Source organism: Lates calcarifer, unplaced genomic scaffold, assembly GCF_001640805.2.
Source record: "Lates calcarifer isolate ASB-BC8 unplaced genomic scaffold, TLL_Latcal_v3 _unitig_5776_quiver_344, whole genome shotgun sequence".
NCBI lineage: Eukaryota > Metazoa > Chordata > Actinopteri > Centropomidae > Lates > Lates calcarifer.
The window spans coordinates 306,809-323,744 of NW_026117718.1; the positions used below are offsets into that span (position 1 = coordinate 306,809).

Sequence of the window (16,936 nt, forward strand, 5' to 3'; positions counted from 1 at the left end):
AATTTAAAGCTGTATTAATCAGTTACACTGAATATTACGCACCTATTTAATGTATTATGGTCTTATAGATCTGGTGTAGCTACACTGTAAAAAGCCCTTCACTGGTACATATTTGGTTCATATTACCTACATTTAAAATGATCATTTTATTTGTGTTATCAGCTTTATGTAGCTAACAGTTTCATACTTTGGAAAGGTTCTTCTGAAGAAGCCTCTTAGATGAGAGGTGAAGCATCCTCAAGTATCTACAATCAAGTCTAGCTGCCCTCCATTAAACCTGAGCTGGATGACTGAGAATATTCACAGAAATAATGAGGTGTACTGTTGTACTTCCACTCCACACCAGTATATCATGTTAGTGTGACCTGAACTGTCAAGAAAAATAACACTCCAACATCTTGTTGGCAGAGTTAAATAGGTCCATAACTTAATGGAGAGTTATACCACATAGATGAGGACTTATTGCAGTCTGCATGCCTGCAACATTAGAATCAGAATCAGAATCAGAATCAGACTTTATTGCCAAGTAAGTTTGCACATACAAGGAATTTGTCTTGGTATATTGGTGCTAAAGAACAGTGATAGTAAAAAAAAGAGCAAAAACTATATTTACAAGGAGCATAAATACACATAATTAAAATCTAGCATAGCCTGTGAGCAACTTCATCTTCAACCTGAACTGAACTGTTGCTGTGTCCAGCCTGAAATGAACTCACAGCCTTTCCCCATTATTCCTCATCTGTTCTCTGTCTGTCTCTGACTTCATGGATGTGTTTTGCACTAGCCATTTGTTTGAGGCCTTTAGCTGTCAGACCATGATTCAGGCTTGTACCAACTTATTTTCTTTTCAACTTTACTTCCCTGAATTTAAAAACTGATTAAAAATTCTGTTTTTTTTAAAACACACATTTGCATAGTTTTACACATGTGGTTAAAATATTTGAGTTAAACTTTTGAGTAAAACAACATTTTAGAAATATATATCATATGTGAATGCAGATTTGAATGCATTTCTATGACACATAAAGTCAAGGCACTTTAATATAGAACAGGTCTAGACCATACTCAGGGTGGGTGGGCATCTGCCCCAACCAGTCGGGTTGAGAAAGAGAGAGAGAGAGAGAGAGGGAGAGAGAGAGAGAGAGAGAGAGAGAGAGAGAGAGAGAGAGAGAGAGAGAGAGAGAGAGCCAACAACAACAACAACAACAACAACAACAATAATAATAATAATAATAATAATAATAATAATAATAATGACATTGGTGAAATAGAAATATATATGTCTGTTACAGCTGAACCAGACCAAACTCAGAAGAGGAGCAGTGGGTCAGTGTATAATTAGAGTGTTCTGTCTGTGTGTCTTACAGGGAAGAGCAGAGAGAAATATGCATGGGACTTGAAAAGCTAAATGAGCACACTGAGTCAGACTGATCAAATTGACAATGAGCTAAAAGATGCTACACAGGCTGCACAGCGCTGACAGAAACTCAGAGATTACTCTCTATTGCTTCATCACTATGAGTGACTCTATTCATGTTACCTGTTGTCGTTTGACTTACTGTTCATATAGAAATATTGGTGGGTTCAACTTTAAAATTTAAGTATGGCAGTAAGTTAAGGGTTAATATCAGCGTAACTCCTACCTGTGGTATCTTCCTGCAATCCCACATCAAAAGCCAGTTTGTCTGTGGATGAGCGGGAGGTTGACAGACAGCATAGGTACTAAACAGAAAATCACAATTAATCAAACTCTGTTAATGTATCAGATCAGATAGATCATCTGCTAACTACAATGTATCGTCTAAGAAGCTACCTCTTTACATCAAGCTCTCCGGTTGTGTCTAACTTAAAGAGTTAAATGTCCACTGAGATCTGCTGACCTGGGAGTACATCTATATGAATGTGTGCGTGTGTTCACTAACCATTCCACTATAGGAGTGTCGCAGCAGGACAGCGTGTCCATACAGTAAGGTGCGATGACCACCACCCTGGGCCGTCTGAAAGACAGAGAGACAGTGACAACAGGAGGAGAAAAAAAGAACAGTTATAAAAGACAGAATGTCACTCAGACAGAGAGAAACAGCAAAACAGAGAAATCAGTAACACCAGAGACAGAAAATACCACAGCAACAGATGCAGACAGGCAGAGAGAGGGAGAGGCCAGCTCCTTCAGTTCTACAAAAACACCAGTATGTGTTCAACATGCTCTAATGAAGAAAGCTGAACTGTAGTGTTGTTGAGTCCAGTCACTGAATCAATGCATCCACCAGTTCTTCATAATATATTTTAAAGGTACTCCATGAAGAATATTTAACATCAAATTATCACAGTCATATTAACATCCCTAGCTGCTGGTGTAATAATGATATGTTTTACTAAGACTGTTTGAGCAAGCCTGCAAACATAATGTAAAAATATAAAACCTTTTGATTTTGCTCCATGTTAATGTATGTGTTTAAACTGACCTTCATTTCATTTGGATACCGTACATCATCTAAGTTTGATTTCTAGATTTATCATATTAAAGTGTAACAATAAACCAATGCAAATAATGTTTTATGCTACAATGTGTATTCCCATTTATTATATGCTTGAAAAAAGGCTTAATGATTGACACTGTTTGTGTGGCCTACAGCAGATTTCTGGGTGTGAGCCAAATTTTACACTGGAGCTAAAAAAGTCACCAATCGCAAAAGTCGAGTGTAAGTCTGGGGTATTCATTCCCTCTGCAGACATCATTAAAATCATTTACTCATATGCAGTAAGCCTTTAATCACAAAAGAAAAAACAGGAAACCAAACTAAATGCCTGCCTTTGACAGAATCAGGGATAATTTTTAGAACTCAAATACAGTGTGACAATCATGCTCAGTTCACACAGTGATTGCTCTGATATGACAAAAGATTCAAACTTTTCTTTCAAGCTTTCTTCTTCAATTCTTCATACAACTACTTCCATCACACGTTGCATGTACAAGTTTATAACTGTGGTATATGCACAAAATAGGGCTTGAAACGTGCACACACCACTTCCCAAGAGGTGAGATTTATAAAAACACACTTGACAGAGTTGTGTTGACTTGTCCAGAAACTCTGACCCACACATTAAAACATTTTTGAGACTGGCAAAACTGGTGATAAGATGATGAAGTAGTGAAGTGAAACTGATGTTATGATGACTCTTTCATGGGTTTAATTTCTGCTGTGTTTCACTTACAATACACTAATTATTCCAAAAGCACCTTGTTTTGTTAAAAGATACAGACCAACTCAAACCTGAGCCATTTACATCTCTGATGAATTATTCAATGATTATTATTAAGTGAATGCATGATTGTACTGTCATGGGCACCTATGCACAGAGCTCAGTGGAGATACCACAGGCCTGCCATGCACACTCTGCCTTCACCAGTCACCTCACCTGACTCCACTCCACCACCTGCACTCATCATCATCTAGTACAATGAGACAAACACCTGTATATTGAATTTTAATTCTGTAAAAATGATGCATTTTAGTTCCTTTCATGTAACCCAAGAAAACTTAAAACATAAAACAAAAACACAGAAATAGACTTGTGCTGCAGATTGATGCAGATAGAGTGTTCCAGAGTAGCAGCACTTAAGGGTCTAGGCTTACACCAGCACAAGGCCACAGCACATGCACCCATCTGAACACCCATGGGTATGCAGGTCTTGAGGTGATGACCCACACCCTCACCCAGCTGAGAAGAGGTGAGCTCATGGACCGACTGGAAAATAGATATGGAATCTCTGGCCTGGCCCTCAGCTGGTTAAAATCTTACTTATCTGACAGAACTCAGTGTGTCTCTTGTAATAACACTGTATCAGCCTTTTCTGATGTGAAATATGGAGTACCCAGGGTTCTGTTCTTGGCCCTCTGCTTTTCTCTCTATATATTTCTCCTCTTGGCCAAATTATTCGGAGTCATGGAATTAATTTTCACTGTTATGCTGATGATACCTGGCTATATGTGCCTATAAAGGCTGACAATGCCTCTCAAATTAGGGAATTAGAGATCTGCTTGTCATCTGTTAAAAGCTGGATGTCTCAAAACTTCCTGCTTCTTAACTCAGACAAAACTGAAATGCTGGTTATTGTCCCGGAGCGATATAGACACCAGTTCGATCAAGTATCTATATCCCTTGACAACTGTGTTATCTCTCAAAGTACAACAGCCAAAAATCTTGGCGTCACATTTGATCCTGCTCTTTCCTTCGATCAGCATATTAAAGACATTACAAGGACCGCCTTTTTTTACCTACGTAATATAGCTAGGATTCTGTCTTTTCTTTCCATGGCAGACGCTGAAAGTCTGCAAAAATGCTGCAGCTAGAATGCTAACCAAATCGAGAAGGTTTGACCATATTACCCCAGTTTTAGCCTCCCTTCATTGGCTCCCTATACATGTTAGATCAGACTTTAAAGTTCTCTTAATGACTTATAAAATTCTAAATGGGCTAGCCCCCTCATACCTGTCTGATCTTCTTAACCCTTATATTCCCTCCCGTGCTCTGCGTTCTCAGAGTGCAGGGCTGCTGTCTGTCCCCAGAGTTAAAAAGAAGTCAGCAGGCTGCAGGGTCTTCTCCTATTGGGCCCCCTTCCTCTGGAACAGCGTCTCGAGATAACTTCTGTTGTGAATTGGCGCTATATAAATAAAATTTGACTTGACTTGACTTGACTTGGAACAACCTTCCTATTGATATTAGACAGGCTGACTCAGTTGAGGCCTTTAAATCCAAACTAAAAACTCATCTTTATGCCTTAACTTTTAACTAGCACATTATTCTGGTTCCTATTTCAGGTTACCATTTTCCCTCGGCGGGTTGGGTCAGCCTCAATGCATCAGTTAAGATTAATAGTAAGTAAATGTTGTCCATGATGTCCTGCTGATGAGATTACTATAAACTGTCTTAATATCACTGCATCACTTTAACTGTATGTGTCTTCCCTCAAGCACATTAGTACCCAGGCTGTGCTTCTCTCTTTCTCTCTCCCTTCTACTGTCTCTTACTGCAGGGTTCTGCCTCCAGAGCTGGAGAGTCTCCTGCTGCTCCCATGATCCAGCTCAACCCATGATACGATAATAATTAAACATTTATTAGTGTTATAGTGTGATAGTGTTAGTGCTATTAATGTTTCACTGTTTGTCATTATTATTCATTTAGCTGTAATGATAATAATAATAATTATTATTATTGTTATTATTATTACTACTACTATTTACATTTTGACCTAGTCTGTGTATCTGCAATGTTGTCTTTCTCTTACCCCATCCCCCCACCCCCCACCCCTCTGTCTAAACCCAACCGGTCGAGGCAGATGGCCGCCCACCTTCAATCTGGTTCTGATCAAGGTTTCTGCCTCTTAAAAGGAAGTTTTTCCTTGCCACAGTCGCCTAGTGCTGCTCATGGTGGGATTTGTTGGGTTTCTCTCTATAAATTTTATAAGATAAAGAGTTTGGTCTAGACCTGGTCTATATGTACAGTGCCTCGAGATAACTTCTGTTGTGAATTGGCACTACATAAATAAAATTTGACTTGATCAGCTTCACATTGATAATGCCCCTTGATGTCAAATAAAGTCCATTAGAAGCTTCCATATTTCTTCAAATTCTCCTGCCCTCCAAGATAAAGCTATCATCCTCCTGGCCTCCAATTTTCATGCCTCTAGTCTATCAATGGTAGATTCTTTAGCATAATACATCAAAGCTGTGTAAAACAAAGAAATCTGACTTCTCCTGTTTAGGTTTAGAAGGGTGAGATTTTCAATATGTGATAGTGGAGGTTGAGATATTATATGCCTGTATTTAGATAATATAAAATGTTTTAATGGCAAGTATTCAAAAAAAATTGTGATATGTCTGACACAACTGATCAAATGTGAGAAAACTACCATTCATATATACGTCTTCAATTTTCTGTAAACCTTTGTCAGCCAAATTTTAAAAGCCCCATCTGCTCTTCCCGTCCTGAAGTACATATTACCCCATATGGGGAGAAAGCGAGAGTTGGAAGGGGTATCTTTAATGTGCTGATGTGCTTTATACCAGATGTCACTAGTATTTTTGAGGAAAGGGTTCGTTGTCATTCTTTTCTAGGCTTTTCAAATCTGCAGCGTGTAAGTACAGTTTGATTGGGAGTTTTGATGCTATGTCTGCTCAATATATACCCAAGCTGGAGGAGCCTCCATTGAAAAGTAAAACATTGCTGCTACATGTCAGGTTTGGAAACCGTAACCCTCCCCTTTCATAAGGTAAACATAGTAGCCTGAGTCTCAATCTAGATTTTTTATCATTCCAAAAGAATTTACTAAAAATACTGTTGAGGTTTTCAAAGAATGATTTGGAATTTAGGTAGTATATTCATTTTGATCATGTTTATACGTATATATCTGGTTTCAATCTTTCTTCTATTGCCCCTTGGAGACAAATAAAGTGTTTTGAATTGAATGAATTTGTTTCAGAATTTCTTCTTCTTTGTTCAGAACTAAAATTGATGATTTTGAGTTGTTAATGTTATAGACAGAGAATCGTCCAAATAATTCAATCTGCTGCATTACATTGGGAATACTCACAGAAAGATTTGTTAAAAAGAGAATTACATCATCAACATATGATGACATAATTCTGAATCCATCTGAGAAAGATCTTTCCAAATCCAAATCTGGGTTTTTGTGTCTGAGCCTAGTAGACTTACTGGTCTGAATGAGGAGCATTCTGTAGAGGGTGTGTCTGGTTTTAAGATCAATTTTATCATTGCTAGCCTTAAAGAAGGAGGAAGAGCTCCATTCTGATAAGATTCATCCTACATATTTAAGAGAGGGACAAGTAATTTTTCTTTGGTACGCCATTGGGTCCTGGTGTTTTACTGCTGTTAATGTTTTGTATGGCCAACGATATCTCTTCAGCTGTTAAACATTCCCCCACAAATCTACTATTATAACAACACGACTGGCTTTTAAAGGGAATGGGAGATGGAACTCTGAAGAGACAAACCTTCTGAACTGTGTGCTGTGACGTTTTTTTCACCATTTGCCTGGAAAAAGTGGATTTGGAAACAACCTAAATGCACTTGCACTAGACCATTTTCTGAGGAGCATAGAGTGCAAGATGAGGTGTAGGTGTGGAGGTGATCGCAGAAGTATTTGGGAGGCAATTTCTGGAGACATTTAGCTGAGGAGGAAAACTTTAAATATCACACATAATTTGAGCCAGTGGAGAGTCTGCAGGGCGGGGGTGATGTGCTGCCAGGGTTTTGTGCATGGAATAACCCTGGCAGCAGAGTTCTGGACTTACTGGGGTGTGTCCAGGGCTTTCAATTCGGATTCCATTACAATAATCCAAATGTATTGTTTCTGAGACAGAGTCAGGAGGTGATAGCCAGAGTCTGGAGATGTTCCTCCAGTGGCAGGTGGAGGAAAGTAGATTTGGTGATGGATGAGTTTGAAAGGGTGGAATCAAATATAATGCCCAGATTGTTGACCTCTAAAGAGGGGCAGATGGAGCAGTTCAGTGAACAGAACCAGATGACTAGCCTTTTGGAGTACAGACTCAGATACAACAGCTAAATTTTGTAATTGCTGGGTTTGAGCATATATGTTGTCATCCAGTCATGTCATGAAGGCAGCTGATGAATGGGGAAGGAGGTGGGTGATGTGAAGGGATTTTTTTCTTCTTTAGGTCTTCAGGAAGTATTAGGCAGTGTTTCTGCAGGTCACTTAAAAGTAAACTGACCCAACCCATCAGTGGAAGAAGAAGTCGAAACCTTAACTTTCTAACTGAAAGTTAAGATGTAAAGATTAGTTTTAAGAGTCCGACAGTCCAATGTCAGTAGGAAGGTTATTCCAGAGGATGGGGACCCAAAAGAAAATTTCTAAATTTCGAAGAGCAAAAACTGTGGACTCAACATAATGTTGCATGATGCCTGCTTAAGAGCAGGTGTTTCTGTGGTGAACCAGGGGAAAGCTGGGGAACCAATGTATCAAGTAGTAAATGGAGATAACAGAAGTGACATAGAGAGATAGTCAGATTAGACATCTAAGTCAGGAGTCAGACAGGTCAAGAGTGTTAACACTACAATGAGTAGTCATGTACAGACTGGGTGAACCCAAAATTATCAATAAGTGTCAGAAAGGTTTTACTCAGAGGGTCACAGGTCTCATTTAGATGAATGCTGAAGTCACCCAAAATTAAATGTCACCAGTCTGCCGTCAGGAAGTCCAGGATCCTGGAGCTCCATAACAAGCTGGATGGAATTATGGTGTTGAAAGCGGAGCTGTAGTCTATAAACAGCATCCACATGTACAAGTTCTTCTGGTCCAGGTGGGAGAGAGAATGCAGAGCAAGTGCTGTTGCATCCACTGTGGATCTGTTTGGCCTGTAGGCGAACTGGAATGGGTCAAGTGTAGCAGGCAGTGAAGATGACATGTGAACTTTATATGCTCGGAGCACCCAAAGTGTGTGAAGGAGAGGTATCATAGGTCCTTCCTTCCTGCTGCTGTCAGACTCCACAACCAGCACTGCTCCTAGTTTCACCACATACTCAATGGACCATTTTCACTAGGTTTTTTTTGTTTGTTTGTTTTTCTGCACTTTAATTAACCCAAACAGCTGCTACCAGTCACTCACTGTGTGAAATTCCATTTCAAAATGTGTAATATCTATATTTAGTTCATTTTCTATGTTTAAAGTCGTATATTGCTCATCTGTTAATATTTTTTATTACATTGTCATGTTTATACTGTTCTGTATATTTTTATAGCCTTATCTTGTTTTTATCTTGCCCTTACTTGTGTTTATGTCTTTCTTTTTTTTTCATTGTTTTTATTGCAATTTCTCTTTTCATTCAACAAAACAGTGTCTACAGAAACTAGACATACAACAAAATAAACACAAAACGTACACAACAGCTCTTACATAAGAGATGAATATATGGCATAATACAAGAGGCGGTGAGTCAGTCTTATAGTACCCGAATGTCGTTCAAGTGTACAGCAGTTCCTTTAATAGAATGGAGGAGAGGTCCGATCCAATATAATGCAAAAATGGGCACCACACTCTGTAGAACTGATCTGCGCTGTGATGTATGACGTTGGTAAGATATTCAAGAGGGATCAATTCAAAAATTATTTTACGCCATCCACAGACAGAGGGAATCTTGTCACTGATCCAATGCAAGAGGAATATTTTTCCTAGCTGCAAACGTTAGAATATTATACAATCTTTTGTTAAATGCTGATGTCACTTGGGAGACCTAGAATCAGGGAGATGGGATGCATTTCCATATTAATGTGAAAATTTTCTCCATTTCACCTATAATTTCAACCCAGTATCTTTGAAGTTTATGACAAGACCAGAGACAATGAGTTAAAGTTCCCACTTCAGTTTTACATTTGAGGCACAAAGGGGAAAGAGAACGGTTGAAGAGGTGCCTGCGGTGAGGGGATATATGTAATCTGTGTAAAATCTTAAATTGTATTGCTCTTGTCCGAGTGCAGATTGAAATCCTTTTTGCAAGAGACCAGATGGTATCCCACTGTTCTTCATCTATAGTCACAGACAGCTCCTTCTCCCACACGCCTCTGACCCCCTGTGCATCAGTAGTAGAAAAACCATTAAGTACATGGTAAAATGAGCTCAGAGACACTTTTGACTGTTGTTGAAACAGAATTTTCTCAACAGCAGATATTTCAGGATGATCAATGAGAGTTGTGTTATGAATGATATAATGCCTTATTTGCAAAAAGCGAAAGAAATCTTGTTTGGCCAATTTGAAAGTGTTGGTAAGCTGTTCAAATGACATAAGTTTATCATTGGAGAAGAGGTCACTGAGACATTTAATATTCTTATTAGACCATTGTTAAAAACCGACATCTAAAGAGCCTGGAGGAAAAGCAGGATTGTTTATTATTGGGGTAAACATGGATGTTATATTTGATCTTCCCTCGAGACAGCGAACAAGCCGCCATGCTTTTAGAGTGTTGATTGTTATAGGGTTTGTACAAAAGACTTTAATTTCTTTAAAATTATTACAAAATAATAGGTCACTTAGTTTGCGCTGTGATAATGCTGCCTCAATATCCAACCAGATTGAAGTTTTACCCTTAACCCAGTCGTTTACAAATCTTAAATTGGCACAGAGTTGATAAATTTTAATATTAGGTAAGTCCAAGCCACCCATTGAACTTGGTAGATGTAATACTGCCATCTTAAGCTTAGGTCTACGCTTGTTCCAAATAAAAGAGCTAAGCCATCCATTTATGTCCTTCAAAACCCTTTTAGAAAACAAAATAGGGATCATTTGGATAGGATACAATAGCCTAGGCAGCACATTCATTTTAACCAGGCCAGTGCGTCCTAACCAGGAAACAGGAAGTGGCGACCATCTCTCTAGATCCTGCTTAATTCTACAAAATAAGGGTACAAAGTTGGCTTTGTATATTTGATTGAAGGATGGGGTGATGAAGATTCCCAAGTACATAAACCCATTGGGAGACCATTTGAAAGGAAAGGGAGGGGAGTAGTAGTAATTGGTATTGTTGAGAGAGTACCAAGAGGCATGGCCTCTGATTTAGCCAAATTGATTTTATAGCCAGAGAAACAACTAAATCTATCAATCACATCAATAAGGCTTGGTATGGATGTTTCAGGGTCAGTCAAAAGGATTAGAACATCATCCGCGTATAAGGTTATTTTGTGACACAGTTGTCCAATCTCTAAACTACGTATTGTGGATGTCACCCTTATGGCCTCAGCAAGTGGTTCTATGGCCAAAGGGAATAGGAGGGGCGATAAAGGGCAACCCTGCATCACCCCTCTGTAAGTGCTGAAGTATTCAGACCTGAATCCATTAGTCAGGACTGCTGCCTGTGGACCAGTATAGATAATTTTGACCCATTTTATAAAGTTCTCCCCCAAACCAAATTCACCCAGTGCATACAGTAAGTAAGACCATTCAATTCGGTCAAATGCCTTCTCTGCATCGAGAGAAAGCACCAGACCAGACCGTTAGAATAGAAGCTAGAATAGCGTTCAGCAAACGTCTAACATTGGTGGCTGAATTCCGACCCTTTATAAAACCCGTCTGGTCCTCCTTTATCAGTACTGGTAAAAGATTTTCTAAACAAGAGGCCAAGATTTTAGAAAGCAGCTTCCTATCCACATTTAAGAGAGCTATGGGCCTGTAGGATCCACAAAAGTCAGGACACTTCCCTTTCTTTAGAATTAAGGAAATATTGGCCTCCCTCAGTGTCCGTGGGAATTCTCCTGTAGTGAAGGAGTGGTTAAACATATCAAGAAGGGGTTCTACAAGAATATTTTGGAACTGTTTATAAAATTCACAACAGAAGCCATCAGGTCCTGGTGACTTACCATTTTGTAATGATTTAATAGCTTCGATCACTTCAGTTTTAGTTATGGGACTATTAAGGGCAGTCTTCTGCTCTTCTGACAGATTTGGTAAGTCAAATTGAGCAAAGAAATTGTGCATAAGTTGCTCCCCCTCTGGAGCATGATCGAAAGAGTACAGGTTTTTGTAAAAATTCTTAAAACAGTTATTTATTAGTTTGTTTTCATGTACCTTGTGGCCTTCCTTAGTGGCCTTAGATTCTGCACACTTCTTAACATAGTACGCCAGAAGTTTACCCGCTTTATCTCCATGCTCATAAAACCTCTGTCTAGTATATTTCATTTTCTTCTCTGCATCTCTAGTAAGAAGGCAGTTCAGCGCTGATCTGAGAGTAGTGATTTCTTGCCACAATGGTGGTGACGGAGAGGCAATATATGCTTTTTCTTTATCCATCAATTCATTCTCTAAAGATTTTTGTTTCTCCAGTCTTTGGCGCTTCTTTGTTGCAGAGTATGAAATAATTAACCCTCTCGCATAAGCTTTACATGTTTCCCATAAAACGGAGGCGTTACTGGCTGATGAAGTGTTGATTTTCAGAAATGCTTTAAGTTCAGTAGAAATGTTGGAAGTAAATTCCTCATCTTTAAGAATAGTAGTATTAAGTCTCCAGTGACAAGACCGAGGAAGCACTGTTTTAAGATTAAGGTCCATAATAACTCTAGCGTGATCTGAGACAATTATACTGGTTATGTCACATGATAAAACTGAGCACAAGTCAGTTTTTGGCAGAAAAAAATAATCAATTCTGGTTTGGGACTTATGCGGAGCCGAGAAAAATGTATATTGTTTATCAAAGGAGTGGATACATCTCCAAGCATCAATAAGCCCAAACTCCTCACATAGAGCATGGAGCGTGTTGGCCTGAGGAGAGGGAGGTGCAGTACTATATGGAAATTTGTCAATAAGTGGATTTAATATTAAGTTAAAATCACCGCCAACTATAACGGCAGAGTTAGAAAGGAACAGAGCTAAAACACTTTGGTAAGGAAGGTGGTTCGGTGGGCAGGCGGAAAGTACACGTTCATCATTACAATATTTTGACCTTGCAAAGTTCCCCTGATGATCACATAGTGACCCTTCAGATCTTTAACACAGTCTGATATTATAAAAGGTAGGTTTTTCCTAATCAACACTGCTACTCCCCTACTTCTTGTTGTAAAGGATGAGAAGAATACTTGTCCGAATGGTCCTTGTTGTAACTTTAAATGCTCTGTATCATCAAGATGTGTCTCTTGTAACATAGCAACATCTATATCGTCCTTCTTTAGACATGTAAGTATTTTTCTCCTCTTAATAGGGCTGTGGACACCCCATACATTCCAGGTGCATACTCGCAGCTTATTCATTATTAGTGTTACTCATGTATACAAAGCATATCGAGCCAAAAAGTTCACCACACTCTGAGTAAGAGTAAAACAAGCAAATTGAGAAAGAAAAGGAAAGAGCTGTGTAACAAAACATTCAAAAAACAGTAATTTGGCAACAACCCTACTGAACATATAGGGAAAAAACGATCTTCTCCTGCCTGCTGGTGTGAGCCGGCAGGTGCAACCTGCGCTTAACGCACGCCTACTCATAGACACAAACACAGTCTATCAAGCACACGATGAAGTAGAACATTTCACCTGGTTGATTATAAACAGTAGGAAAGAAGAGGGGCAGAGTCACACACGCCAGAGTTTGGCAGGTACTCACACTGTTTCATGACGCACAGTCCAGGCACAATGTTAAATGAAAGAGACGGTCCGGTGGTTACAGAAATTAGGGCAACGATTCCACATAAGTCGCAGCTGCCTCTGGTGTGCTAAAACTCTTCTCCTTGCCATTGACAGAGAGCCTCAGCATAGCGGGATATAGAAGCGCATAATCCACATTCTTCCTCCTCAGACAACTCTTCACCTTGGCAAAAGCCTTACGTTTCTTGGCCACCGCTGCTGAATAATCATAAAAGAAGGAAACTCTGATCCAGTCCGCTGGCTGGTTTGGCTCCGTAGCAAGGCGCTGGGCTGTGGCCATCACTCGTTGTTTATCAGCAAATTGTGAAGTTTCATGATGATGGGTCTGGCGCGTTGGTTAGTGCTAGAGAGCAATGAGCGCGGTCCAACTTGATCTTCCCAGTTTTAGTTGTGAGATTGAGATAGGAGGGGAGCCATGTCTCCATGAAAGTGAGTGCATCCTTGCCCTCCGTGCCCTTGGGTAGCCCGACCAGACGGAGGTTACATCTGCGGCTGCGGTTCTCTAAATCATCTATATGGTCTGCCATGTCAGTTATTTGTTTTTCGAGTTGTGTCACTTTAGCCTTTAGCAACACATCCGTCATGTCTTCCACGCCTGAGATCCGTGTCTCGGCATTGCCAACCCGCGCTGCCAAAGCCTTCACCTGAGATGTTTGTTTGCGGATAGCAGCAAGCACTGTGTCAACTTTAGCATCCAATGACTTTGTGATATTGTCAGTTATCTTGCTCAAAGCCGAAAGAATACTTGGATTAACCTCAATCCCAGCTTCCTCGACCTTGGCAGAGGCTTCTACCTCGCTAACATTAGCTTCTTCGCCGCTAGGATGCACAGCTGAAGCTGCATTTTGCTTGGACTTGGTGTGAGGCATTTTCAAAAAGTAGTCGTCCAGGCTCATTATAGAGCTACTCTCACATGCATTTATAACGTTTCACCAGGCGAACACGTATATTAGACGGATATTCAGGAAACCTCACCAGAGCTCAACAAGACAGGGTGTTCGCACTACGACGCCATCTTGCCATCCGCATTTATGTCTTTCTAACTTTTTCAATCACTTATGCTGCTGCAACAATGTAAATTTCCCCATTGTGGGACTAATAAAGGATTATCTTATCTTCATGACGATGGAGGTGAGTGCTACTGGTCATTGAGGCAGCTCACATTGGGTTTTTTTGGCACATGGGATGGTGGTCCTCTTGAAGCATATAGGGACTACAGACAAGAGTAGGGAAAGGCTGAAGATGTCTGCGAAGACATCTGCCAGTTCATGTGTGCATGCTTTAAGAGCACGACCAGTCCAGTTTTTAAAAAATATTTACAAACGTCAGCCTGAGGGATCTGAAAATGACAGCTGTCCTCTTCTGACAGACACTCTGGCTTGCTGTGGTTCTCAAAGCAGGCATAGAAGGTGTTCAACTCCTCAGGAAGAGAAGCAGTGACCTCCCCCATGCTGTAGCTCTTCCCCTTGTAATCTGTGATGGTCTTTAGCTCACTCCACGTGTCTAGTGTTTGAGCTGCTAAAGCAGGATTCCACCTTTTCCCTGTACTGCCCCTTGGCCGATTTTATTGCTTTTCTGAGACTGTACTGGGCTTTTCTGTACTCACATGGATCTCTGGATTTAAAGGCAGCTGTCCTCGCTCTGAGTGCAGTGTGCACCTCTTCGTTGACCCACAGAGTCTGGTTGGGGTAAGACCGTACAGTAACCCACGGTACAACATCATCGATGCATTTGTGGATGTATCCTATTATGTACTCAGTGTAGTCGGTCATGTTATTGTCTGCAGCAGGTAGGAAAACTTCCCAGTCCGTAGTGATGAAGCAGTGATGCAGGACAATGTCTGATTAGTCTGTTCAGCGCTGAACCAAATGCGTCACTGGCTGCTTACACTTCAGCCTCTGCCTATAGGCTGGTAGCAGCAGGACTGAGGAGTGATCTGATTTGGCAAAGCCTGGTCGGGTGCGTGTAAATATGGTCCAGGGTGTATTTGATCATGAAGTGTTCAAGATCAGGAGAGCACCCAGATGAAACTGTTTGTACATCCACACACCACCGCTTGTTAGCCATTATGCACACGCCGCCTATTTTCAAACCCCAGGTAGGCAGTAAACACTGACTGGTGAGGCTAATCTAATATTGTGAGTGATGGAGTTTTCTTTGACTACTGTGTGATGTTTAACCATGTCAGTGAGGGCAAAGAAGACATGCAGGCCAACAGGACTACCAACATGGCTGGCAAGGTTTGAAAACCAGTTTGCAGTCAGGACAGGTGACTGCAGACCAGGTCACACAACCAGTTGCTTGCTCTTACGAGATCTAACACTAAGAAAATTAGATACTGTAGTAAATCAAAATAATGCTATCTACTCTAGCAGTACAGACAATAGCAGCAGATAAGTAGCAAATTAATCATTAGATATAGAAAAATAAAGAGAACAAGAAGGACCAAAGAGCAGTTCTTGGTCTCACGACAATCATGGTGTGTGTCACAGAAAAAATCGTCACTGTGGGATCGCTGTGAACACACTTCAAGCTGGCCCGGTACCTAATAGCAGTTGCCATGGTAACCAAGGTTGTAGAACATACTGTGGCTATGCGCTCATAGAGATATGATAAACCCAGCCGCTGGTTAAGTAAGTGAACAGTCATAAGACTAGTGCGCATCAGGGTCATGGGATAAACAGTCTTCCTCTGGGGGTGACACAGGAATTGAATGAAATATACAACATAACTTAAATAAGCATAATTATCTGTACCCAATGGAACATTCACACATGTATGGATAGGTGCTGTGATCCTGTGTAGAATATCCTGCTGCCTTCGTGATGTGTAGTAAGTTTTGTATGGGTTTAAATACACCCTGGAAGAAAAATAACCTTTGGCATTGGGTGGTCATACAAAGAGTTAACTTGTATCACTCATCTCCATTCCACCAGGTGAAAGGTTTGGTGAAGGTAGAGTTATATCATCACAGTGGTCCATACACTGAGCCTTGGGGTACCTCTTGGTTTACAGGGGCAGGTTTGCATTTAGAAAATAATTCATGACCTTGATTAAGACACTTTTCATACTGTGCTATGCTCTAAAACCAGATTGTAGGGGTTAATACATCTCATGGTTGGAGTTGATGGACAAGAACTCATTCCAGGATTTTGCTAAAGAATGGTAGTTTGGAAATGGAATGGAAGTTGGTCAGTTGATCATATGGGTCCAGTCTTGGCTTTTTGAGAATCAAATCAGCAGCTGATGTCTGCAGCGTTGACTAGGGAGAGGCAGGTGTCGAGCCAAGATAACCCCCAACCTGACCCCCTCCTCCCTACAGTCTCCACCCCTACCACTATCCAGTGAAGGGTACCTAAACACTCCCACAGTAACTTTTACCACATATATTTACAATTTAAAATGCTCTCATTCCTGTCATTCTTTATACCCAGTGTACCTGACTGCTGGCTAATACAGGAGAAAGAAATACATAATAAACTGAGGACACCAAACAAAGGCCAAACTTAACAAAAAAACCCTATACCCATTCCCCTTTCTCCTCCCTGACAACTTGGTTCAGCCTAATAAGGTAACTGACATTGGCTGGAGTCCTGTGCTTCCATGCTCAATTGTACACTCCATGAATACATGCCACCCTCAAGACTACCTCAAAGAGAGAGAGGTTAGCAGGATCTTTCAAGATAAAGTACACAACATAGCCAAAATAAACTTCCTGTACTAGTCCATATTGTCAATATATATGGGTGTGTATGAGTTTTTCACCTCAGTGA

General features: G+C 40.4%; 1 protein-coding gene and 1 long non-coding RNA gene across 9 annotated transcripts in view; one reads left to right on the forward strand and one right to left on the reverse strand.

Moving 5' to 3' along the window:
- The window catches only part of ryr2a (ryanodine receptor 2a (cardiac)), a 194,731-nt gene that overhangs the window by 121,135 nt on the left and 56,660 nt on the right, over positions 1-16,936 (reverse strand). For all 8 annotated transcript variants that reach the window (XM_051069064.1, XM_051069060.1, XM_051069062.1 and 5 more), the window contains exons 5-6: positions 1,923-1,997; positions 1,644-1,722 (exon numbers count right to left, since the gene is read on the reverse strand). In XM_051069064.1, the coding sequence (XP_050925021.1) occupies positions 1,644-1,722; positions 1,923-1,997 (154 nt within the window). The remainder of the gene's footprint in view (positions 1-1,643; positions 1,723-1,922; positions 1,998-16,936) is intronic.
- The window catches only part of LOC127141897 (uncharacterized), a 156,271-nt gene continuing 143,105 nt past the window's right edge, over positions 3,771-16,936 (forward strand). Inside the window, exon 1 of the long non-coding RNA XR_007812405.1 lies at positions 3,771-4,823. This is a non-coding gene — a long non-coding RNA (uncharacterized LOC127141897). The remainder of the gene's footprint in view (positions 4,824-16,936) is intronic.